The sequence below is a fragment of the Ahaetulla prasina genome, chromosome 4, assembly GCF_028640845.1.
Source record: "Ahaetulla prasina isolate Xishuangbanna chromosome 4, ASM2864084v1, whole genome shotgun sequence".
Lineage (NCBI taxonomy): Eukaryota > Metazoa > Chordata > Lepidosauria > Squamata > Colubridae > Ahaetulla > Ahaetulla prasina.
In genome coordinates, this window is record NC_080542.1 from 136,247,463 (window position 1) to 136,273,551 (window position 26,089).

At 40.6% G+C, this 26,089-nt stretch overlaps 1 protein-coding gene across 5 annotated transcripts in view; it reads left to right on the forward strand.

Moving 5' to 3' along the window:
• The window catches only part of DIP2C (disco interacting protein 2 homolog C), a 420,860-nt gene extending 405,045 nt beyond the window's left edge, over positions 1-15,815 (forward strand). For 4 of the 5 annotated variants that reach the window (XM_058183966.1, XM_058183967.1, XM_058183969.1 and 1 more), the window contains 5 exons: positions 827-884; positions 2,067-2,141; positions 2,757-2,931; positions 9,740-9,863; positions 12,076-15,815. In XM_058183966.1, the coding sequence (XP_058039949.1) occupies positions 827-884; positions 2,067-2,141; positions 2,757-2,931; positions 9,740-9,863; positions 12,076-12,328 (685 nt within the window). In that variant the 3' untranslated portion in view covers positions 12,329-15,815. Of the gene's footprint in view, positions 1-826; positions 885-2,066; positions 2,142-2,756; positions 2,932-9,739; positions 9,864-12,075 lie in introns of those variants that run through there. The other variant, XM_058183971.1, reaches the window with a different exon arrangement.
• Positions 15,816-26,089: the final 10,274 nt, after the last annotated feature.

Sequence of the window (26,089 nt, forward strand, 5' to 3'; positions counted from 1 at the left end):
CGCCAAAGTTGAGAAATATTTGAGTTAGCCATTCATGACAATTTCTCAAGAAATTGAAAAGAAAGCAATTTTTCTTGGCTTGTTAAGGTTGAGGATTTTTTTAGCAGGTGCATTGCATGCACATAAAAAGAGGACATGCTTTAAATTGTGTGGTTGTGCATTCCATGTTGACTTTTTGCACCCATAGACATCATAGGCAACCATTTTCTCACTTTTGTTAACTGCCTGTGTGGGATCTGACAAAGATCTGTTTTCTTAACTGATAAATGAGAGGTGCAAAGTAGGACTTCTGAGGGTCTGAATGTAACCTGATGTTTTCTAGGAGACCTACTTAGAAAGAAGTAAAGGCAATGAACTATGCCAACCCAGAAGTGCCAGAGACTGAACACAGATTGCCTCTGAACAAAAGGAGGAAAGAACTCGAGTGCACACATATGCAGACACACAAACACACACCATGGGAAGCTGTCTCTGGGCACAATGGTTCTACCAATTCTGTTTCCTGCTAGTTAAATTGACCTGCTTTAAATTTAAATAACATCCCCTATCACAATGCAAGGTTGTTGAGCTATGCATAAGTTGGGATTTCAGTCAGTGCATCCTGACTTGAAAGTAATTCAGGTTGTGTCCAGTAGCCCTTTCCAGTAAGCAGGAAGGGGACGGCAGGTTTTTCTTTTAAAGCTGGATCTTCCCTTTAGCAAATAGAAAGCAATTGGGCAAACTAACAATGGCTGAAATTCAGGTACTTAAAAGGTGTAACTGTGTATGCACATCTGGTGTTGCAGTTTTTGTTCATTCATAATTCTATATATTTTTTTATTTTCAGAGTGCGTTTAGTAGAAAGAGGGTCTCCCCATAGTTTGCCTCTCATGGAATCAGGAAAGGTAAAAATATGAAAATTCTTAACCATCTGAACGGAGTGATTAAACAAATATTTTAAGGTGGATATATGCATGCAGATATATGATTATTTACACTGAGAACTTGCAGAGTCATGCATATTATTAACTTCTAGAAACTTAGGATTCTGAAATGAGTGCATTCATTATGGTTTTTTTCTATTAAAGATAAATATTTCCAGTTATTTGATGGTGTCTCAAGCACACCTTTGGTCTTCCCAGGGTTAAATCTAAACCATCTGGACTTCCTCAACTTGGAAAAATTATTTATACCAAAGCTTTTCATCCATTTGTATCAATATTATCTGTATCACATGTGGGCAAACTGTGCTCTGAAAGGCACATGCAACTTCAGAGGTTTAATGTATCCTGCTTTTCTTTTCCTATTATCCCACAAAGAGAATACCCATTTTTCTCAACTCTCCATAGTAGAAAAGCTGAATGAAACTGTGTGAATAAATGTATGAATGAGAGGAAGGAAACTTTGCAATTGGGAGGAAATGTGAATGAAAGGATGTAGGGGGAAATGTGAAAATGGAGATCAACAGATATGTAGAGTGTGGAAGAAAGAAAGATGCTGTGTAGCTTCTATCTTCCTGAGGCAATAGATACATTGCAATGGATGTGTGTGTGAGAGAGAGAAAATATATGGAAAATAAAATGATTGGATGATTAGGAATTAACAGAGAATTTGGGATTTGGAGTTGATCTCCATGATTCTCCTCACCATCGCCCCACATTTTGGAAAGAATGTGCATCTGAGCTCCATAAGACTCCTCTCTGGTCTATGCTAATTGGCAATAATTCCTGAGGGAACATATTGTAAGAAATTGTATCTGGTTCCTTATATATACAGAATACGTGCTTACCATATGCTTTCCAGATCATTAGCACTGCTGGTGGTCATGATTTTGGGCACAAGTGAAAACACCAAGACTGATGAGTCATCCTCCTTCGTGAAGAGCTAATTCACAATAATGAATTTACAAAGCTTGAGTATGGTGTCACTTTCTTCAGAGAAGTTGCACCTACCTCTTTCCTTTTGGGACGCCTGCTGTGTTTCTTAAAGATTTTCAGAAATGAGGTGGGGAAGTTTTGTTGTTGCGTGAAACAATATAGACACAACCTGGCTCTTGACCAAATATGACTCATTTTGTCTTTCAATAGATCCTCCCCGGTGTTCGTATCATTATTGCTAATCCGGAAACAAAGGGCCCCCTTGGTGACTCTCATCTTGGAGAGGTAAGTCCCACACTGTGCCAAGGTTAGGGCCAAATGAGAGAAGTTGATTACAGGTCAACTACTTTTTCTCATAGCATTATTTGGGCAGCCTAATCTAACAGGTGATATATCACACAGCTTAATGAATGTGTGCAGAATTAATGATAGGCAATATCTACTTTGCATTGTCATTATTAAGAGCTATTAATTCTTTTTCTAAGATTCTTCTTCTTTCTCTTTCTTTCTGGCTATATTTAATCAGATGCTACCCCAGGAAAATACCTGTTGTACAAGCAGCACATAGTTGCAGATGAACACTTTTGACAGTGCTCACCCACTGCAACAGTTGTTGTTGGTTAGCTGTTTTTACTGCTGCTTTTTTAAAACGTTCTGCCTGAATTCATGTGATACGTTGGGTAGAATGCCAAATTTTGCAAGATGTGTTAATCTTGAGAAACCATGACCATTGGGATCCACATTAGAGGCTACTAGTGATTCTCAAATCTTAACTTATCTGAAAATAAATTGATGTTCCTTTTAGTGAAGGCCTCTCATGGAAAGACCAAAGGTTTAAAAGCTTTTGAAGCAAAAGAAGCTTTCCTGCAATTAAAACATATTTGTTCCTGTTTCACATAGATATGGGTTCACAGTGCCCACAACGCCAGTGGATATTTTACAATCTATGGCGATGAATCCCTACAATCAGATCATTTTAACTCAAGACTGAGTTTTGGAGACACACAAACTATCTGGGCACGAACTGGCTACCTGGGATTCTTGAGGAGAACAGAACTTACAGATGCAAATGGAGGTAGGCTCTTTGGTTAAGTTTTGAAAATGATGTACCCAGCGCAGCTTTTGGGGAGTGGTACATAGTTGCAGTACATTATGCAATATTTTTTCATCAGTTCTGTTGTTTACATCAACCATGCCCGGGCTGTAGAAAAGATAAGAAGGATGATATGCTTTGGCTAGAAGAGCTTACTTTACACAGACCCTCTTTTGCAGGGGTGTCAAACTCAAGGCCCACGGGCCGGATCTGGCTCGCGGGATGCTTAGATATGGCCTGTGGACCTGGCCTGGAAATAGCAAAGGACTGGCTCACAGTACTTCTGCTAGCAAAAATGGAGGGGGGGGGCACACGGCCTCAAGGATTACCTGTATAATGAGAGTGAGGGAGATCTCAAGGAAGCCCTACCTTAGCATTTAGCCGCCACAGGTTCCCCCCCACCATATGAGTCCTGTGTCATGAGTCCCATCCCAGCCATGCCACCCCCTGCCATGCACCCAGCCGGCCCTCTAAGGTCAAACACAACCCTGATGTGGCCCTCAATGAAATCGAGTATGACACCCCTGCTCTTTTGCATCCCTAGCACCCCCTCTGATGTGCAAAGGTATATTATTTAAGACAGTTACTTTACATGCCTTCCTAGAATTGCTCCCAAAAGTAATAATATTAACTATACTAAGTCATCTTTAAATGTAAAAACAAAGAAAATTAAGTCTAGTTGTTTCCTGGCCACATTTACATTGATCCAGAGTTCCACTCCCCAGTGTGGGCCTCATAAATCACACTGGCCTTCTGTAGTGTAAAACAGTGGCCCACAACCTTTTGGGCACCAGGGACCGCTTCTATGGAGGGAGGTTTTTCCATGGGCCTGAGAGGGCGTGGTTTCACATGCTGCCCATATCCATGAATGGGGCTTCGCTTGTTTGTGCAGACCAATTTCTGCCATGCCATGGACCAGTGCCAATCCACTGTAAAGGCTAAAATAAGCACAACAGGCATAGCACAGTTAATCCCTCTCCTTCCAAAAAAGAAAGAAATCATGGCTCATCCAAATGTGTGTCATAGTTCCGTCCACATCCCATTTCCACCAGAAGATCGGCAGTTTTGAGAAAAAGACTCCAGAAGCATTTCTAAATCTTCATCACATTAAAAGGGAATTAAATGTGGACACTACCTAGCAAACGGTTGCCTATTCCAAATGAGTTACATATAGTATTTAATAAAACTGTTTAACATCTCATTTGAGGATGAAGGTGTATACATGAATCCCAATTATCTATAAATGATATAATTTGCAGCATTTTTGTTACTTTAGGTTATGATGTCATTACATTTGACTTAGATGATATGAATGAGTTGGACTACTTTGGATTGTGTGAAATTTGTGATTTTGAGGAGATCTTTGGAGGAAAAGTTTTGTCTGTTTCATCTAAATTGGATAAACAGAGATCCATTTATCTCAAATGCACTTTCTTTGTAGTGAATGGGACAATTGTCTACCATATTTTCCCAAAAATTAAACCTGGTCTTATGTATATGTATGTATGTATGTATGTGTGTGTGTGTGTGTATATATATATATATATATATATATATATATATATATATATATATATATATATATATATATATAGGTTTTCACGGGTGTTTGTATGTAGGTCTTTGGTTGTTCGAGTTTTCTCCCATGTAAAATTGGAAGTGTCTTGGCAATGTTTCGACGAAATCTCATTCGTCATCTTCAGGCTTCAGCTTCGTGCTTCTGGGAGCAATGTGTGATTGCAACTGTTTCTTCCTTTTTAACTGCTAGTGGGGGTTTGAACTGATTGGGTGGGAGCTTGGCTGTGCTCTGATTGGATGGGTTTTTTTTGTGCTCTGATTGGATGGGGGTGTGTCCTGTGTTGGTGGGGGCTTGATTGTGCTCAGATTAGTCTGAGTTGCAGGGGGATTTGAGCTGGTGAGCTGCATTGCTATATATATATTTGTATTCTAAGGTTTTCGCGGGTGTTTGTATGTAGGTCTTTGGTTATTCGGGTTTTCTCCCGCGTAAAATTGGAAGTGTCTTGGCAACATTTCGACGAAGTCTCATTCGTCATCTTCAGGCTTCAGCTTCGTGCTTCTGGGAGCAATGTGTAATCACAAACAGCTGCAATCACACATTGCTCCCAGAAGCACAAAGCTGAAGCCCCCACCCAAACAGGACACACCCCCAGCCAATCAGAGCACACAAAAAAAAACACCCATCCAATCAGAGCACAGCCAAGCTCCCACCCAATCAGTTCAAACCCCCACTAGCAGTTAAAAAGGAAGAAACAGCTGCAATCACACATTGCTCCCAGAAAACCTCAGAAAACAAATATTGCACCTCTACGGCGAGGAAATCCACCATCTGACCAGGACCTATGAAAAACTAAAAGTCCAAAGAGCTTCCATTTTATGTGACCTTGCATTCCTACAAAACTGCCGAGATCAAAATTTAATCCCCACATGCTTCCAATTGAAATTCCACTCCAACTCTGCAGCCGCCAAACGCATCCTAAAAAGAACAGAATTGGCCCTAATCAGAAATGAACTTCACACAAAAAGATTCCTCCTAGATCAAATCAACAAAGATCTCCTCACACTTCACCTCAAACTCAGCAACAAGATCCACCCTGCACTTTGGGACAACTAAACAACTTGCCGTCTGGAGCCGAAACACAGACCACCCTCAAGACAGAAACACACACCAACAAACTCCGAAGACTACAAGAACGCCAGAAACAAACCCCTCCACCCTCACAGCCACACATGAAACAAACAGTGCATAACATCTCAGATAGGATCCTCACCAAAGCTGAAACCGATGTCCTTTCCAAAGGATTCAACTTTGCAGTCACTCCCAAATACATCCCCACTGAGACCATTATATGCGGAGTTGAAACCAGCCTGACCAAAATCAACCCCGATGACGCTAACAAAATCAGACTCGAAATCACCAACATCCTCTGCAGCAGCAAGCCACCCAAAAGCAACTTACCCAAAGAGGAACAGACAGCACTACTTAACCTGAAAAAAGACACCAGCATAATAATCCTACCAGCAGACAAGGGGAACGCCACGGTGGTTATGAACACATCTGACTACCAAACCAAATTAACCAACCTACTCCAAGACCCTGCATACAAGCCCCTAAAAACAGACCCCACCACCTACCTAGAAAAAAACACTAGATCCAAAATAAAAGCCTCCCCCATCAGCGAAGAAATCCAACAAAGAATCATTCCCAGAGAGAAATCATCCAGATGCCCTAAGCTCTACGGCCTCCCCAAGATACACAAAGAAGGAACCCCCACTCAGACCCATAGTCAGCTCCATAGGCTCACCTCTACAAAACCTAGCCAAATTTTTCGCCAAACAACTACAGCCCTATGCAGAATCCATCGCCTCACACGTAAAAAACTCATTCCAGTTCATAGATATCATAAAGAAACAAAACTTACAGCCCAGCAACCTACTCATGAGCTTTGATGTCATATCCCTCTTCACCCAAGTGCCAATCAAAGAAGCCTTGACAGCTATCCAAAACAAATATAACCCCCCCAAGCACATCCTAGATCTGACCAACCACTGCCTATCCAACACATACTTCATCTATAACGGACAAAAATACAAACAAATAGAAGGCGCACCCATGGGATCACACCTGTCATTGCCAACCTCTACATGGAACACTTTGAAACCCAAGCATTAGAAAAATCTGATCACAAACCCAAACTCTGGCTCAGATATGTAGATGACACCTTCATAATCTGGCCACACGGGAAAGAAAAACTTGACAACTTCCTCACACATCTCAATAGCCTACACCCCAAAATACAGTTCACCATGGAAACAGAAGTTAACAACCAACTTCCCTTCCTAGATGTCTTAGTCTACAAGAAACCCAATGGCTCCCTAGGACACACCATCTACCAGAAGAAAACACACACAAACCGCTATCTGCACACACTCTCACACCACCACCCAGCACAGATCAACTCCATAGCCAAGACACTCATCTCTAGAACAAAACGCTTAGCTGACGAACAACACCTAAAAACCGAACTACACACTCTCACAAACGTACTAACATCCAATGGATTCCAGAGAAATAAGATTACCAAACTAATCCAAAAGAACCCCCACTAAACCCGAAGACAGAGAACAAGAAAACGGCACAGCCCTCCTCCCATATATAAAAGGCACCACAGACAGAATCAGCAAGATCCTCCACAAACATAACATCAAGACAGCATTCTGCACAAACCAAAAATTATCCACCATCCTAAGAAACCCCAAAGACAAAATTGAGTTAGAAAATCAAGGAGTATATGAAATCCCATGCACCGCCTGCCCCACCACATACATCAGACAAACCAACAGAAGAATAAGTGCACGATTGAAGAACACAAGAACTCATTCAAAAAGAGGAACCAACTTCTTCCCTGGTCCAACACTTTAAAGTCACAGGACATGATATTGACTTTAAAAGACCAGAACTATCGCCAAAACTGAACACTTTAACAACAGAATAATCAGAGAAGCCATTGAGATAGAAAACGCCCACACAGCATGAACAAACGAGATGATACCTCCGCCTACCAGCCATTTGGAAACCCGCCTTATTGACAAACGAGTCCCTAACACGAGGAATGACACCAGACCCACACTCACGAGGTCCACACAGGATGTCACCACCACACATCCACCCAGAAAGCAGACCCAAACCCACACTGATCAGGAAGCACGACCAAGGACCAGAAGCCAGACCGCAGCTGCAACATTAGCCATTTCAAACCCCTCCAATCCATATATGCAGCAGACTGACACCCACTATGAAGATGTAGCACGACCACGAAGCCAAACAGCAGCAGTGCAGCTCACCAGCTCAAATCCCCCGTAACTCAGACTAATCTGAGCACAACCAAGCCCCCACCAACACAGGACACACCCCAGCCAATCAGAGCACAGAAAAACCCCATCCAATCAGAGCACAGCCAAGCTCCCACCCAATCAGTTCAAACCCCCACTAGCAGTTAAAAAGGAAGAAACAGCTGCAATCACACATTGCTCCCAGAAGCACGAAGCTGAAGCCTGAAGATGATGAATGAGACTTTGTCGAAACGTCGCCAAGACACTTCCAATTTTACGCGGGAGAAAACCCGAATAACCAAAGACATATATATATGCGTATAGATATAGATATAGATATATAGATATAGATTTATAGATATATAGATAGATATAGATAGATATATTGGGCATCAAAAAAGGCACCAGGTCTTATTTTCAGGGGGATGTCTTCTACTTGGGCATGTCACCCCGGTTTCCTTTTCTCTGTCAGAGGCCTTCAGGAATTTCTTCTGCAGCCACAAGGCCTCTACAGCTGATAACAAAGTTCCAGATCGATCCAGAGCTCTGTTTTCAGCTGTAGAGGCCTTCAGGAAAACCTTGCTAGCCTTGTTGGCTGCAGAAGAAATGGGCTGCAACTTTCCAAAGGTAAGTAGTAGGGCAGCTTCACCCCCCCACCCTAGCTTATTTTTTCCCGTGTGCCTTGCCCCACCCCATTCACCCCAGGATAGGCAGGGTCTTAACTAGGGCTTATTTTGGGGGGTAGGGCTTATATTGGGTACAATGTAAAAAAATCAGCTTAGGGCTTATTTTCAGGATAGGTCTTTTTTTTCCGTGGAAACATGGTATTAATATCACACTTTTTGGTAATTCTGATGTTAGCGTGGGTATTTGCATCTCTCTTTAATTATTTAATTATTAATATCATTTAAAAATGGAAGCAGCATCTAATTAAACTTATAGTGTGTGTGCATGTACATGTGTTGATGTATCACACACTGGTAATTGAGCAGAAGTTAATACAGGGGGCTATCGTTTCATGACCCCATAAATCAGAAACATTTAAGGTGACCCACTAATCTTTATGGCAAAATCAGTCTTCAAAGTTTTATTATCTGTAATTATTTCTTATTTCATTTTATTATTGATGGTCCTGCTTAAACCTGGTTAGGGTGGCTCGGTGGTTAAGACATTGGGCTTGTCAGTGATAGCTTGGGTTGGAGACCGGAGTGATGCCCGACGGGATCAGTGGCTGGCTATGCCTAGCTTCAGCCCACCCACTGTAGCTCAAGTCCACCTAGCAGTTTGAAAGCTTGCAAAGTAGAGTAGATAAATGGGTACCACTTCACTAGGAAAGTAACAGCACTCCGTGGCATCATGCTGGCCAGGTGATTGCAGAAATGGCTTTAGACAGTGCTGGCTCAATGGCTTTGAAATGGAGATGAGTATCACCCCATATAATAAGTAATGATTAGCAGAGTAAAATCCGCAGGGACACCTTTCCTTTACTTCCTGCTTAAATATTAACTAATGTTATATGAGATTATTATAAATTTATTTTATTTTTTTAGCTGTTCTATGGCCCATATCAAGCGGCTTTAAGAAAAGATGTCAAGAAGAAGGACTGGGGGAGGAAATAAATACAAAGCCATTTTAATTGCTCTTTCTCTTTTAATCAAGTTCCTCTTGTTTTTAAAAAGTTGTATATTTCACCTCTATTATGTAATCCTGAAATCAAGTATAAGAAATTGAAACAGAAACCAACCTCCCCCACTCATAACACAAAGACATTCTCCAGAGAGGTTGAGGCTATAGTTCCCAGAATTCCAAGCCAGGTTGGGAAAAGCTTTTCCTAAAGAAAACAACTGTAAATTCAGTGTTAGATCATTCTATTATCACTGTAACTGGTGGTTTTGTCTAATGAACTATTTCTGGTTTTTTTTTTCCCTTATGGTGTTAGAACGACACGATGCACTTTACGTAGTAGGTGCATTAGATGAAGCCATGGAACTGCGAGGAATGCGGTATCATCCCATAGATATAGAGACATCAGTGATTAGAGCACACAAAAGCATTACAGAATGGTAAGTACCGGGTATGGGTTTCGCTGTGTGAGTACGTGCATTTGTTTGAACAATGCCACACCTCTTTGGACTGGGTACAAATTCACTTGGACCACGTTCTCTTGCACCACTTGCACTTCTTTGCTGACATTCTTATTATTTTTTTTTGTTAGTTACTAGAAGTCGCATTTGTAGGTTGGGCAGCCATGTTATTCATTGAATGAATGAAGTAAGTGTGTTAGTCAATGATGAGTGTACCAAAAAGTCATTTGGGTTATTCAGAAGAGTAGAAAATGCCCGCAGGATTGGTGATTTAAACAGCTCATCAAAGTTTCAGGAACCAGGAATATATTTATTTTTCATTTCCGTTCAAGACTTGCATATTTTCCCCAAAGAGACATTTAGGGACAATTCCATTAAAGAAAATAGCCACCATGAGCTCTGCATTACAGATTAAACAAATTGGTTTATATTTTAGCATGAACTGATGAATTCCATGCCTATGTTGCTTTTTCTTTTTTTCTTTATTAATGAAAGATGGAAAACAGTTTATCAAACCAAATAAGCTAATAGAATCACAAATATAAACACTGCCTATGGCATTAATTTTTTTAAACGGCAAGCAATAGTTTGTGTGTGTATATATAGCTTGCTCTTTAAACAAATTAATGTCAAAGTAGTTTTTATATTGTATTACTGTATATACTGTATTTTTCACTCCATAAGACGCACTTCCCCACCCCACCCAAAAAGTGGATGGAAATGTCTCTGCGTCTTATGGAGCGAATATCGCAGCCGGGCTGCAGTGGTGGGGACCTTTTACAGTGCTGAACTCCGCTGGAGTGCAGGAATCAATAGGCAGAGCTGGCACATGAGAGAACACCTATTTGTGGTCCTCTCAGGCTCCGCCTCCTGCCCTCACCACACTGCTGCTCTACATTCGGCGCTCCATATTCACAGTGAGATGGTGCTCCATAGTCATATTTTTTTCCTTGTTTTCCTCCTCTAAGCCTAGATACGTCTTATGGTCAGGTGCATCTTATAGTGAGAAAAATACGGTGTGTGTGTGTGTGTGTATATATATATATGTATATATATGTATATGTATATGTAGGTCTTGGCATATTCGGGTCTTTTCTAGTGTAAGGTTGAGGGTATCTTGGCGACGTTTCGATGAGGTCTCACTCATCATCTTCAGGCTGGTGCTTTTGGCTTCGAGCTTCTGTGGGCAAAGCGTGGTTGGAGCTGCTGTCTCTCTATAAATACTGGTGGGGAGGTGGGGTGTTGCTGTGAGCGGGTTGGTTGGCTGTGTGGTTGCATCTTGATTGGTAGATGGAGTGTGTGTTTGCAAATTGGTCAGCTGCCTCACAGTATCCTGTGTGAGTGTAGTCCTAGTCTTTTGTTCCTGAGCTTTGGTGTTGTGGCCTCTGGAGTTCTGTGATGTGATGTCTTGAGCAGATGGCTGTGATTCAGCATCCCGGGCCCTGGCCTGGCTCCGAGTCCAAGGTCCTGTCATGTGTTCCTGGAGTGTGTCAGCTTGCTTTGCGTGAGGATCGGAGCGGGGCACAGCAGCCAGTGGTGCCAGCATGGTCTGGCTTCTGGATGGTGGTTGTGTTTCGTCTGTGGGATGGGTTTGGGTTTGAATCTGGTGAGATCCCATAACCACACAGCCAACCAACCTGCTCACAGCAACACTCCCCACCTCGACTAATCTGCAAACACCCACTTCATTTGCCAATCAAGATGCAACCACACAGCCAACCAACCCGCTCACAGCAACACTCCCCACCTCCCCACCAGTATTTATAGAGAGACGGCAGCTCTGACCATGCTTTGCCCACAGAAGCTCGAAGCCGAAAGCACCAGCCTGAAGATGATGAGTGAGACCTCATCGAAACGTCGCCAAGATACCCTCAATCTTACATGGGAAAAGACCCGAATATGCCAAGACCTATATACCTATACCCATGAAAACCTATTTCTGGACTATAGATATAGAAATGGATGGCATTGAACAGCTCCAGGAAATTTAACCAAACTGATTGACAATCCTCTTCTCTGCCCCTCTATAAAAACAGATCCATTTCCAAGTTGATGTAGACATGTATTGTTAATACATTTTTACAGCTTAGAATTATCCTTCCCAAGTAGTGGAATAATTATGTTGGCTCTCTCTCTCTCCTCTTTCCCATGCATGGAGTGTATTGATATAATTTTCCCCATCACCTTCCAGCGCGGTGTTTACCTGGACAAATTTGTTGGTTGTTGTCGTTGAACTGGATGGATCAGAGCAAGAAGCCTTAGACCTGGTTCCTTTGGTCACCAATGTGGTCCTGGAGGAACACTATCTGATTGTTGGGGTCGTGGTGGTGGTAGACGTTGGAGTCATCCCTATCAACTCCCGTGGAGAGAAGCAGCGAATGCACCTACGAGATGGATTTTTGGCAGACCAGTTAGATCCGATCTATGTGGCCTATAATATGTAGTCTTATATCTTTAAGGTTTCCCATGGACTGGACTCTAGATGTATAAAACACTTTTTTTAATGTACACTAAACAATGTACAAGTAACAGTCTTCAGAATGGAACTCTTTCTCTTAGGACTTATTGAAGTACCCATTATTGGCAGGACATAAAAATGTGAAATGTGTTTCTTTTACCACTACATTTTAGCACAGAAGGACTTTGGGGTACTGCCTTCGGTTTGTTGGAAAGCCCATTACTAGACTTTTTAAAATAAGATTATTTTTTGCTTATTGGGATGAATACTGCTTTCTAAGTAATAGGCTTTGTATCTTATGTTAAACTGAACTAGCTATTTTTTTTTTAAATCTGCCCCCACCTAGCCATTCACCCACACATGGATATTTTTGAACAGCTCATGATATGACTGAATTGTTTGGGTTTGCTTCTTTTTAAAAATGTCTGTATAAAATCAAACTTTTCTCACTATGGACCCATTACTAATTTTAAGCCGTTTTCTATTCCATTCGCCTAGGAAGCTACACTGAGGTACGAGAAAAAAATACTCAAAACAGCACCTTCTCAAATTAGAGTTTTTAACAGCTTTCTCTCCTGGAAATGCTGAAGTTCAGAGGTAAAAAAAAAGCCTTTGATTATTAGTGTTAGAATGAACAAATCTTTATAAATAAGGTGTATTTCGGCAATGAACTTGCAGATATCTTTGTACTAAACTAAAAAGATAAAATAAGTTAACTACTTCTGTAATTATGTACAAAACCTTTAATTTATTTTGATCTCTTTAGAAGTATAAAAGAGAAACATTCAAGAATATTAAACTCTTGCAGTGTTTGCTAATATAAAAACAAAAGGTTGTATTATCTTGAGTGGATAGTATCACATCAAAAATATATATATATGAAATATGAATTCACTAATGACAAAAAAGAGTCATAAAGTTTTAAAAGGATGCAGTACTCATCACTTGCATGGTGTCTCTTTTCCCACTGTAGATAATGAACATTATTCACAAACATTTAGGGGGAAAACAGCAGTTCTCGATTGCTCAGTGTCCCCACCTAAAAGAATCTTCCATATACCAGCAGATAACAAATTTGTTTGCTGCCGCTTGCAAGGCAGTGAGTTGATTTCAAGGTCGCAGACTTCTTGTCTTGCTCAGACCAAGGGCAAGAGGTGAAGCAGTCCCTTTAGGAGCCTGGGGTGAGTGTCCCCTGCCCACCCAACTCCCCCAGTTGGCTGTTCCCCCAAACTTGCTTTAGCTCCCCACAAGGGCCCTGCTTTCTCCTCCACCATCCTTTTCCTTCGATGGTGCTGCAGTTCTCAAGAGGGAAGGCTGAATTGGAAGGGCCGTGAAGTCTTGGCAGTCTCTTGGGAAGAGCCGAGGCGACAGGATGCCCCTGGCAGGACAACTAAACCAGAGCAGTACCTGCTTATCATGACTCTTCCCAGAGCAGATCGACTTGTGGCCAAAGACTTGGAACAGTACACTACAAAGAATACTATTCTTTACCATCGAGGTGACCATAAATGTTGGCATGTATGTTGATACACTTTCTTAGATGTTAGAAAAGGCAGGTTTGAAGTATAGCACTGTTTTCCTTAGCTACATAATATTGTTGCACAATAATTGTCACATTTTTTTTTTCTTTTCAAGTTCAACTTTCGTTTTTGTTAATACTTTTTAATGGGGTTTTTTTTCTTGTGGTAAGGACAACTTTTGTTAGCTTTTTGATGGTCGTTTTGCACAAGGGTCATTTTTTTTCTTTTTGTTTTTTTGTAAAAAGAAAAGAAGAGAAGAGCGTCTCTGCTGTCTGGTTTAACTTGGGAAAGGAGAGAGTCCATCTATTTAACGCTTTGTAGAAAGTTGTTGCTTTGAAAAAAAAAGTATCTTATTTGTTATTGGACAATAACCAGAAACCCTCTTTAAGTGATTTGGCCTAGCTTAGTGCACCTGCTAACGTTTGTCAAACTGAGGGACTGAAATTCAAATGTTGTGATGCAATCCTTCCATCTGCCAATAGAGCAAGAAGTGAAGGGAACCAAACCACATACCCCCAGCTGCCTCTCTCTTCTCCCACCCTTCCCTCTTGCTCTGATTTTTGCCATTTTTAAATCTCTTCAGGTAAATCGACTGCCTCTCCCATTTCTGGTTTTCTCCTTGTCTTTTTTGCTGATTTCATTTTCCTTTAGTAATCCCCAGGTCAACCCATGCTTGATGAGAAGATGAAGATTAACCAGGAAGAAGACACCTTTTTTTAATTTGTTTTTTTTTACAGGTTCGGCATAATTGCTTAACATCCATTGAAATTTGCATGCGTAACAGAGTTGTAGGATAAACACCTCGGGATCCTTATATCTCGCATAGAATGGAATTGTTTTGATACACCTTTGCAGGTTTCCTTTGGTTCCGGTCAATCCTCTTTTGTTTTCTTCTTTAATAGATGGGAGTACTTAAAGGAATGGTTTGTAACCTCTGTGTACAATACAGAATATTTCATGACTCTTTTTTTGCATTTTAAGTTTCAGATGAACTTTTTCTAGATTTTCTTTGCCCTGTGAATATTTCTCATGTCCCAAAGACCTCTGGATAGGGAAGAGTTCTGCCACATGGTTCTATGTGGGGCCATCAAAAATATAATCTGTTTGTAGAACGTCAAGTTGCTACAAAGTTCACACGACTTGATCATGAACCTAACTGCCATGTATGAACTAACATGTGACATCACTGCTACCGCTGACACAAATCCAGCTGTCGCTTTGCAACCGCCTCTCTTTTAACCTTCACTTAAGACAACTTTCCACTCCTGGGGAAGCGTGAAGGACTGCAACGCAGTCGTACAGCACCGTTAAATCACTGATCGCTTCGGCAACCTGCCGGTCGTTTCAACTCTTTAAAAAATTAGGACAGTAAATGTAAACTAAATATCCTAGTTTTGTCATGCAAGTGAAGAGAAAAAAAAACATATGTAACCATCAGATTCAGCAATAAGGAAAGATTGCTCTGTATTAGAAATTGTACTGTAGATAAACCATTCATGAGAATGTATAAACTGTTTGTCTTGTGAACTTGTGCTTTTGAAGTCAGACAAAATCATGTAATCAACCTGATGGACACCTGAAAAGAAAGAGAAAAAAACAATCCCGAACAGGCAAATGAAGGAGGAGGGTTCACAGTGAACATTGAAGCAACAGGAGCAGATTCTTCATGGTGCTCGTTTATTATATATATTTAATCCTGCTTGACACTTTACCCAAGGGGAAACTGTCCCTTTTATCAGTTGAATGTTAGCAGCGTTATTTCATAGAGTGTGGTGACTGGTTAGAGACATCCATGTAACTCAGCCAATCACAGTTCCAAAAAAAAAATTTTATGTGCAAACAGCAACCTTCTTGTATGTTAAAACACCAGTACGCTTTGTACATCTGTGATAACGCCTGTTTTATATTCAAATGAACGAATAAAAGCTTTTATTTTTGTTGCTCTGAAAAGAATTGGGTGTTTTGCTTTGTTTTTTGTTGGTTTGTTTAATGACCAAAATGGTTCTTTGGGTTTTTTTAAAAAGAATTTCCAGAGCTTTCTCGCACCACATACATTTTTTCTGTTGTTTTGTAAAGTGCAACTTTTAGTTGTCTTGGAAGTAATTTCACATGTGATAAGAATACCCCAAAAGCAAATATCCAATTTATAGGTAACAAATATAGGCTGGATTGATGCATTGAATTTTAATTGTGCATTTAAAATAGATTCATGACCCAGACAGATTATTTTGTGATTACATAGATATTTAGACAGGTAGGTAGATGATAGATAGATAGATAGATAGATAGATAGATAGATAGATAGATAGATAGATAGATAGATAGATAGATAGATAGATAGATAGATAGATAGATAGATAGATAGATGGATAGATGGATGATAGATAGACAGACAGACAGACAGACAGACTTATTTTGTGATTACATGGATATTTAGACAGATAGGTAGATGATAGATGATTGATAGATAGATAAATAGATAGATAGACAGACAGACAGACAGACAGACAGACGGACAGATAGATAATAGATTAAAATGCATTAATGCTAAGATTGCAACCAATAGAATACCAGTGCTTTAAAAACCTGTCTAAATGCTATTTTGGACAAGTCTACAAAGACTAAGGTACTCCAAAAGCTAAGATATTTCTTGGCCATTGCATCATTTCATCCAAGACAACTTTGGGCAATTTTTCAAATTTGGCAACTTTTAATATATGTGACTTTCAACTTCCAGAATTCCCCAGCCAGCATGAATTGAAATCCACATTTCTTAAAAATCACCAAGGTTGGAAAACCCTGATCTAATAGAATTGCCAATGTGCCTGATTGCTAATATGGATTTAGGATTCTACTCTCTCTCCTACTCATGGTATTCCTGAAAAGGTTGGGTCTCTTTCTTTCAAAAACTGCAAATGCAATGTACTCTCTCGATAAGCAAAGATGAACAGAATAAAAAGTAGCCATATAGTCATACAGCACCTTTGCATGGTTAAGAACACCCATATTAAATATTTGGCATTTCAAAGAACACAACTCTTTTCTAGAAAGATCAATAGCACAGAACAAGAAGGTATTTTCTGTGTCATTCCTCTTTCTTAACATTTTACAGTGAATTGATTAATTCAACACAGGTAATCCTTAACTTGAAGCCATCTATTTCATGGGTTACAATGAAGTTACAATGACACATAGTGACTTATGAATGGTCCTCATACTTACAACCATCAAAGTATCCCCATTGTCATGTGATCAGAATTCGGGTGCTTAGCAACCAGCATGTATTTATGACAGTTGCAGTGTCATAGGGTCATGTGATTTACATTTGTGACCTTCCCCAACAGAATTCCAACAAGCAACATCAGTGGGGGAAACCAAATTCACTTAATAAATACATGGTTCACTTAACTGCAGTGATTTACTTGCAAGGACAGCAAAAAAGGACATAGAATCAGTTACAACCTGTTTACCAACCACCTTGTTTAGCCATGAAAATTCTTGTTCCAGTTGAGAACTACTTGTAAGCAGAGAACATTGATTTTTACTTTATAAGTGAAAGGTGGAAATTTGTCTTCAGAGTTTTATTTTACATACGTGTTCCTGCTAAACGTTTTTCAGTTGTTCCCCAAGTAAGAATATGAATATTTATACTTCCATTTGACAAGTTTTCTTTCAGTGTTTGGTGTTCCATAGACACTTTTCAGAAGATGTGAAACCCTGTAAAATAATATTTAATGGTTAAACAGTGATGGAAAGTGTAGAGCACAAATGTAGGAAGTTTTAAAAACAAATTTCCTGCTCTATAATTTACAGTTGAGTCTAGCTTTTCAAAATCTTCCACCAGGATTTTTGGCCAAGAGATTGGGCAGAAAATCAAATCTCCTCAGGATAGAACTTCTTTTTCTTAATAATAATAGTCACATCTCTTCTGGAAAGGCCCTAGTAGGCCTGGGAGGTCACTTCCTGGAAACCAGAAGTAAGGAGTTGCAATCTACTGGAGAGAGATTTGTACAATGGAAGGTGGACCATCTTTTTTCTAAGTGAAAGGACTTAGTACCCTCCCTAAAAATATATTTCACATTCACATTCTTCTCCCTTGAAAGCATTTGTAAAACAAATCCTCTTAAATTGAACATCAATGTTAGAAAAAAAAATGGAGGCAAATTTCTATCTGGATGCTGAAATCAAAGTATCTTGTTAACTTCCATTATCAATGAAACAGCCACCTTGGACATCCAATAGCCTTCCATATTTAATAGCCTTCTATTTGATGATGCGCACCACATGAGAACACATTTGGAAGGCTAGCTATTTGGCCAAGTTGGCTACTGTATTTTTCAGAGTATAAGACAGCTTAGTTTTTGGGAAGGAAAATGGGGGGGGGGGAAATCTGCCTACCAAATATTCATCTGGCTGGTGTCCTTAGTCTGGTCAGTTTCAGCACATTAGTTTATCCCCACTTTGGGGATAAAAAAACAGCTTCTAAAGCACAGCTGATCTTTGGAGAGAAAGCAATGAGAAAAGCAGGCAAAGCATGGAGATCACTCGCTAGCGCCTTGTTAGGGCTGGTAAAAAGCTTCAAAAAAGCTATATTCGGAGTATAAGACGCACCCAAATTTTCAGCCTCTTTGGGGTGGGGAGTGTGTCCGAAAAATATGGTATTTTAGTTTACGTTGAACCAAAGAGCATGATAAAATGAAGCATTGCTGTGGTTCAGCACCATTGCATACATATTTTTAAGTTAATAGTAGTAGTTCCATGTAGCACTTCCAGGATTATGGAAACAGAGAAGAAGAAGGTGAGGATGGTTACTTGACAATTCCAGCAACAACTTTCTTTGGTTATTTATTCCAAAGCTTGAACAGTAATTAATTAAAAGTAAGTAATTATCATTAAAATAGAGCAAGAATTAATTTTTCAGAATTGTTCCCTTTCTCCAACTACCTCAGAGCTAAGCAGGAACCTGGATATTATGGTTGTCACTTTGCCAAAGAATGCAAGATAGTGGACCAGAAGAATGCTGTGGATATAATTTACTTGGACCTCAGCAAGGCATTTGATAAAGTAGACCACAACCTACTATTTGATAAGATAGAAAAATGTGGGTTCGGCCACATCACCAGCAGATGGATTCGTAACTGGCTGACCAACTGCACTCAATGTGTAGTCCTCAATGGAATTGCATCGACATGGAGGGAAGTATGCAGTGGGGTACTCGAAGGCTCTGTTTTAGGCCCAGTACTCCTCAACATCTTCAATTATTTGGATGAGAGAATAGATAAGGAACTCATCAAATTTGCAGACAACACCAAGCTAGCAGGAATAGCCAACACCCCAGAAGATAGGCTTAAGATACAGAAGGCTCTTGACAGACTTAAACATTGGGCGCTGTCTAACAAAATGAAATCCAATGGTGAAAAAATTAAGGTTCTACATTTGGGCAAGAAAAACAAAATGCACAGATACCTCGCCCAATAGTAGTAACTGTGAGAGGGATCTTGGAGTCTTAGTGGACAATTATTTAAATATGAGCCAGCAGTGTGCTGCATCTGCCAAAAAAGCCAACATAGTTCTAGTCTACATAAAAAGACAGATAGAATCAATATCACGTGAAGTGTTACTAACACTTTAATAATGCCTTTAATAAGGTCACACTTGGAATACTGCATTTAGTTTTGGTCTCCATGATGTAAAAATAATGTTGAGACTCTAGAAAGAATGCAGAGAAGAGCAATAAAGATGATTAGGGGACTGGAGGCTAAAACATAAAAAAACGGTGACTGGAATTGGGTATATCTAGTTTAATGAGAAGGACTGGGTTGATAGCACATGATTCCAATATCTCAGGGGCTGCCACAAAGAAGAGCGAATCAAGCTATTCTCCAAGTATGTGAAGGCAGGACAAGAAGAAATGAACAGAAACTAATCAAGGAAAGAAGCAACCTAGAACTAAAGAGAACTTTCCTGACAGAACAATTAATCAGTGAAATAACTTGCCTCCAGAAGTTGTAAATTCCCCAACACTGGAAGTTTTAAAGAAGAGATTGGATAACTATTTGTCTGAAATGGTATAGGGTTTCCTGCCTAAGCAGAGGGTTGGACTAGAAGACCTCCAAGGTCCCTTCCAGCTCATTCTAATCTATGCTATGCTATGCTATGCTATGCTATGCTATGCTATGCTATGCTATGCTATGCTATGCTATGCTATGCTATGCTATGCTATATTTTCTATTCTATTCGAAGTCAAAGACTGATGGGCAAAATGCCATACAATACAGCGTCTTTGCTTTCCTTCAAGAGAAAGAAAAGGAAACTCTTCACTTAGCTGGCACAAGCCATGTATCTACTGTTTCCCAAACGTTTTGGTTGATATATGGCTATGCTATTTCAAAGTCCTGATCTGAGCATCTCCACTTGAACAAGTTAGGTGTCATTCAAGCCAGGATCTAGAGATGGTCAGTTTGTAAAACACCAGAGTACCCTCTAGTGGGCAAAGTCATTGATTACATTGAAGGCCACACCTGGCAGACTAGACAAACAAGTATAATTTTGTGAAGCTGGATTTGATGTCATTCACTTCTGCTGAATCAAGTACAGAACCATACAGAGAGTGCTGAAGCTGTCATGGAATAGTGTAGCAAGGGCAGAGTGGAATATTTTTATTTTTAAAAAGTACGGTAGATTGATCATATCTCATATGCTTCTTTCCCTTGAAATTAATATAAAAATCTTGCCAGAATTTGGTGATTAGAGTCCTTATTTGGGAGGAGGGAGTACGGAATGAAAGGTTCTTTTGCCTTTGACAACAAAATATTATGACAATACGCTCCCATTTTCTCAGAAAACAGGCCATGTTTTATAGATGCATGATGGGACATTCATAAATGCAGAACCTGCAAATCTCAGAATTATGCTGCGTGTTCCAAGTGCTCTCCTGAATGCTCAGGAAAGAAGTTGGTCTGGAAAGAATTAACAGAATTTGTAACTTTAAATGTCTTTTATTAATCACCTAAAAACTTTTAAAGGTATTTTGATGTGGGGCGGTGGTGAAAAAGGAAACAAGAAAAAGAATTCCATGGATAAAACAGTGTGGTTTTCTGATAGGCCTACAATCTGTTACTTCCTCTGCCTTCCTTCCACCTGCTGACCGAAGTAGTAAACAATTGCTTGTGTTAAGTGGTTACCAAATCCCCCCCCTTCTTTTCTTATAGTGAAGTCTTAGACCAGAAGTGTCAAACTCATGTTGCCACAGAGTCGTCAGGTGACATATCGCAACTTCCCCCCCCCTTTTGCTAAACCAGGCATGGGCATGGCCAGCGTGTGGCACATCCAGCCCGCGGGCCACAAATTTGACAGCCCTGTCTTAGACATCTTGACAATAAGATCACCCTTTAAACCTGGCACAATGAATTTGATTTTATTTTCAAAAGATTAATAATTCTACAATTAGGTCTAATTAATGTTTGTGGTGCTTTTATGCTCTAAGGCAGAGAGTTATGGCAGACAGGACTGGTCTCATCAGAGGAATAGAGTTGATTCATTAAAAAAAATATATGGCGAGACATAAATTATAGAAACTATTACTGGATCGGTCATTGGTTGGGTCAACAAAGACCACACTAGATGTTGGGACGTTTGGTGACAAACGGGCTAGTCGGAGCAACCAGGGCCAGCAATTTGCAGGACTAGTGGAAGCTGTTTACCTATGACAAATAAACTGGGGTGTTATCTTCAACATCATTGAATAAGAGCATCTTCCTATCCCAGGTGCTTGGAAAGAACTTGATAGGCTGATAAAAATGCCATAAACCAGTGGTCACCAACTGGTGGTCCGTGAGAAAATTTTGGTGGTCCACAGAAAAATTATTTGCATTTTTTTATATTGCACTAAATCAGGGGTCCTCAAACTGGGCTGGGTACATTTGTGTTGCTGCAGAGAGTCTCCCCCTTCTGGGTCTTTTTGTGTGGGTCAAAGAGAGGCAGAAATTCTGATTTGGGTTCTGCTTCAGCCTCCTGGTGCAGGGCTTTGGGCGAAGGCTGGAGGGAAGTGCTGCTGGTGGAAAAGAGCTAGAGGGCCTTGTTCCAGTGAGACTAGATCATGGCCTGGAACTGACTTGACCATCACAGCCCACTGAGCCTCCAGGCGCCTGTACCTAGTCTTGCACTCATGCAGGTCTTCACTCTGCTTGGAAAACCTATGCTCATAATCCTCAGTGAGGTGGTTCTGCTGAGCCTTCTCGGTCAGATTCAATTTGAACTGAGCTGTTTTGCCAACTCTTTCTCATGGTGGCTGCTTAGTTCCAGCAACTGCTTCCTGTTGCGGCCTGAGTGGGGAGGCAAGGATTGGCTGGGAGGGGTGAATAGAGGCAGGCGAGGCGCCCCTCGATGTAAGTGACATCGAGTTGGCCACACCCACCCAGTCACATGACCACCTAGCCACAGCCACCCAGCTGGTCGTTACGCAGATCATATTTGTGGTCCACGGGAATTAAAATTATGAATTTAATGGTCCCTGAGGTCCGAAGGTTTGGTGATCCCTGCTCTAAACATTTGACTGAGGAACCATAATAAAAAGGTTCCTTTATTTGACCATCAGAGTCAGTTATCCTTTCAATCTTCCAAGAGGTAACTTACCTATAGTTCGTGCCTTCAATCCAGTGCCAGAGCCCTACCTACTTACATCTCAGATGAAAGTTTCTTGAAACCAAAACATCCCTATGTACATTATATACCTGTTTCTTTTATCCCATCAATCTTACTGGAGGTAAAAATGAACTAAGAGGAAAGAATGCATTTTATAGCAAATGCAGAGTTTGTGGAAGAATGTGTTTACTCTGTTGGAAGTGTTTGTGTAGAAACCATTAGCAGACAGAGTTATAGACAGGAGCCTTCTGTCTAAGGAATTTGTTTCAATTTTTAGTCTATGAGGCATAATATTCCGATTCAAATTTGTACTGTTTTACATTAAGGAAATTCTTAATTATCACAATTCTTATTCAAATAATTTCTTATTTGTGTATGTGTGCCTATGTCAGCAGGCAAGCCGAAACTGCTTTATATTAGACTATCTAGCTGGCAAGGAATTTTGTACTTATGACTCTATACTAGTGATGGGTAACCTTTTTGCCGTCGTGTGCCGAAAGTGGGGGGAGTGCAAGGGGGTCACACACACACGTGCGTGCCCACAGCCATAATTCAATGCACCCTGACCCCCACTCCCACACTCCCTTTGCTTTTGGCATGTGAGGCCCGGTAGGCCCCGTAGGCACATTTTTCACCCTCTCTAGACTCCAGAGACTTTCTTGGAGCCTGGGGCGGGCGATAATGGCCTTCCCCACCCCACCCCACCCCCAGAGGCCCTCCGGAGGCCAGAAACAGCCTGTTTTACCGACTTTGGGTGGGCTCAGAAGGCTCAAAAATTAGGTGGCCAGCGCACGTATGCATGCTGAAGATGAGCTACAGCAATGCTCGTGGGTCCACCGATATGGCTTCACGTGCCACAGGTGGCACGCGTGCCATAGGTTCGCCATCACGACTCTATACTCTTTCATTTCCTCAATGCACATTTGAATAGAATGTGGAGTTCTACATGGGAAATGGAAACAGGAGTGGCCTTTTCATTTCTTGCTTCCATACTAGCAAAAGTCACCCTTGAGCTGATACATTTGGATAACACCTGGCCCATTGCAACCTTAACCTATTACCACAGACCTGCGGTCATAGTGACCACAACAGTTTTCCAAAATGTTTGGAACACCCCTATTTTTAGAAATGGATCGTTCTGGTTGCGAATAGCTTTTGTTTCCCTACCAATAAGAGTGTATGCAGCATCGCACTTACGTAAGTTATTTGGTGTTTTCTGTAGCGGCAGTTGAATTTGAATTGCGATCATTTTGACCGCAGATCCTTGTTAACATATTTTTTATAATGTTGGGGCCTCGTTTTCCGACAAAAAGGATGCAATTTGGTAACCCAAACATCGAAGAAACTGTTCTAATATGGCATGAAGAAGCAGAGAGTGATTTGAGTAAAGTGGAATCAGATTGCAATTAAAATTTTGTAATGGACGATGAGGAACCCACAGCTGCCACCGATTCTGACATCAGCGATGATGAAGCTCCTGATGAAATTGATGACCAGGTACAGTCTATGTTGTGCAATAATTTATATGACAAGAACAAATTCAAATGGTCTTCTGCACCTTTTGGAAGCAATTGATCCAGAACCACTATTCACAATATTGTAGTGCAATTACCTGGACCATGTCCAGCAGCTAGAGCAATCATTATGACCTCATGTCTGTAATAGTGTAGCCAAACTAGTACATCTGTGGTTAAGGGTTAAATGGACTTTTCTATATAGGTAAAGGTAAAAGGTTCCCCTCGCACGTATGTGCTTGTCGTTCCCGACTCTAGGGGCCGGTGCTCATCTCCGTTTCAAAGCCGAAAAGCCAGCGCTGTCCGAAGACGTCCATGTGGTCATGTGGCTGGCATGACTCAATGCCAAAGGCACACGGAATGCTGTTACCTTCCCATCAAAGGTGGTCCCTATTTTTCTACTTGCATTTTTTACGTGCTTTCGAATTGCTAGGTTGGCAGAAGCTGGGACAAGTAAGGGGAGCTCACCCCGTTACGTGGTACTAGGGATTCGAACCACTGAACTGCCGACCTTTCGATCGACAAGCTCACCATCTTAGCCCACTGAGCCACCAAGTCCCATTACCTTTCTATATACAGGTAATCCTCAAAATGATTGTAATGCAGCCCATCCATCACAGTCTTAACTTGCAACAGCTGTAAAATAGACATAACTGATCCGATCTTACATTTTTTGCAGCAGTCATTAAGTGAACACTAGATAAGATAAACCAATGGTTTGCCGAGGTCCCAGATTTGCTAAAAACTGAAAGCAGCTGTCAAGTTTTTGACAAAGCTGTCATAAAACACTGTTATGTGACTACAGAATGCTGCAAACAGCTGTGCCAGAAATTCACAAAAGGTGATTATAGGAATTGTATTTATGCCACTGACTTGTACTTAAGACAATGCAATAAATACGAGTCAGTTGCCAAGTTTCCAAATTTTGATCAGGTGGATGCTGCAATGGTCATGGAGATGCTGCAATGGTCATAAATGTGGAAAGTAAGTCACTTTTTCAGTGCCATTGTAACTTCAAATAGTCACTAAATAAATGGTTGTAAGTTAAGGATCATGTATAATCTGATTTGGAACCATCCTGATACATTTTATCTGTATCACTGACTTACTGAAAGTATGTTGGAATGATACTGTCACCTAATTACTTGAAAAAAAAGGAAAGTCAAAATTTGAAGAAACCAGTACAATCCCAATTGCTACAAAGATGAAGATCAATCCAATTTATTCTGGACTCAGTTTGGAAAAAGCCAACTAGTGCCCTGGACATGGAAGTCTCTGGTGTGATTTGGGACTAATAGCAATAGCACTTACACTTATATACTGCTTCACAGTGCTTTACAGCCCTGTCTAAACAGTGTAGAGTCAGCATATTGCCCCCAATAATCTGGCTCCTCATTTTACTGACCATGGAAGGATGGAAGGCTGAGTCAACCCTGCGCCTGGTGAGATTCAATCTACCAAATTGCAGGCAGCTGTCAGTCAGCAGAAGTAGCCTGCAGTACTGCATTCTAACCACTGGGCTACTGCGGCTCTCTAACCTCTGCCATTCCAGCCAACTTGTGTTTGTTATACGATGCAAGATGTATATATGGTCCATTTTAATAAATAAACAGGTGAAGAAGTAATGTCCTTGGGTAGCTGGATCAAGGAGATAAGAAGAAACATGATTTTGCCTATGATAACTTCTTTGATGACAGCATGAATGAATATAGAAGAAGCTAAATAGAAAGCCTTCATGTCTTAGTCTGTCAGAGGCCTTCTTAGCAGAAAACATTTTAAGTGGAACTTCTTATCTCAGCATCATTTTTAAAGTGTGGTGTTATTTTTTTTTGGTCCCCATTCTTGTATTTAATATCTTAGATAGGATTCCGGGAAGTTCTAACAGCTGACAGCAATCAATTGACACCATGTTGAACAAGCTAACTTGTCACATTTATCAGATGCCATCCTTTTCCAGAGTAAAGTAGCCAACAACAATTCTACAAAAAATCTTTGATGACAATGTTTGTAATCTGCAATTTGACTTAGGAAAGGTCAAAAGTAACAAAGACAAAAAACTAGAAAGCGCTG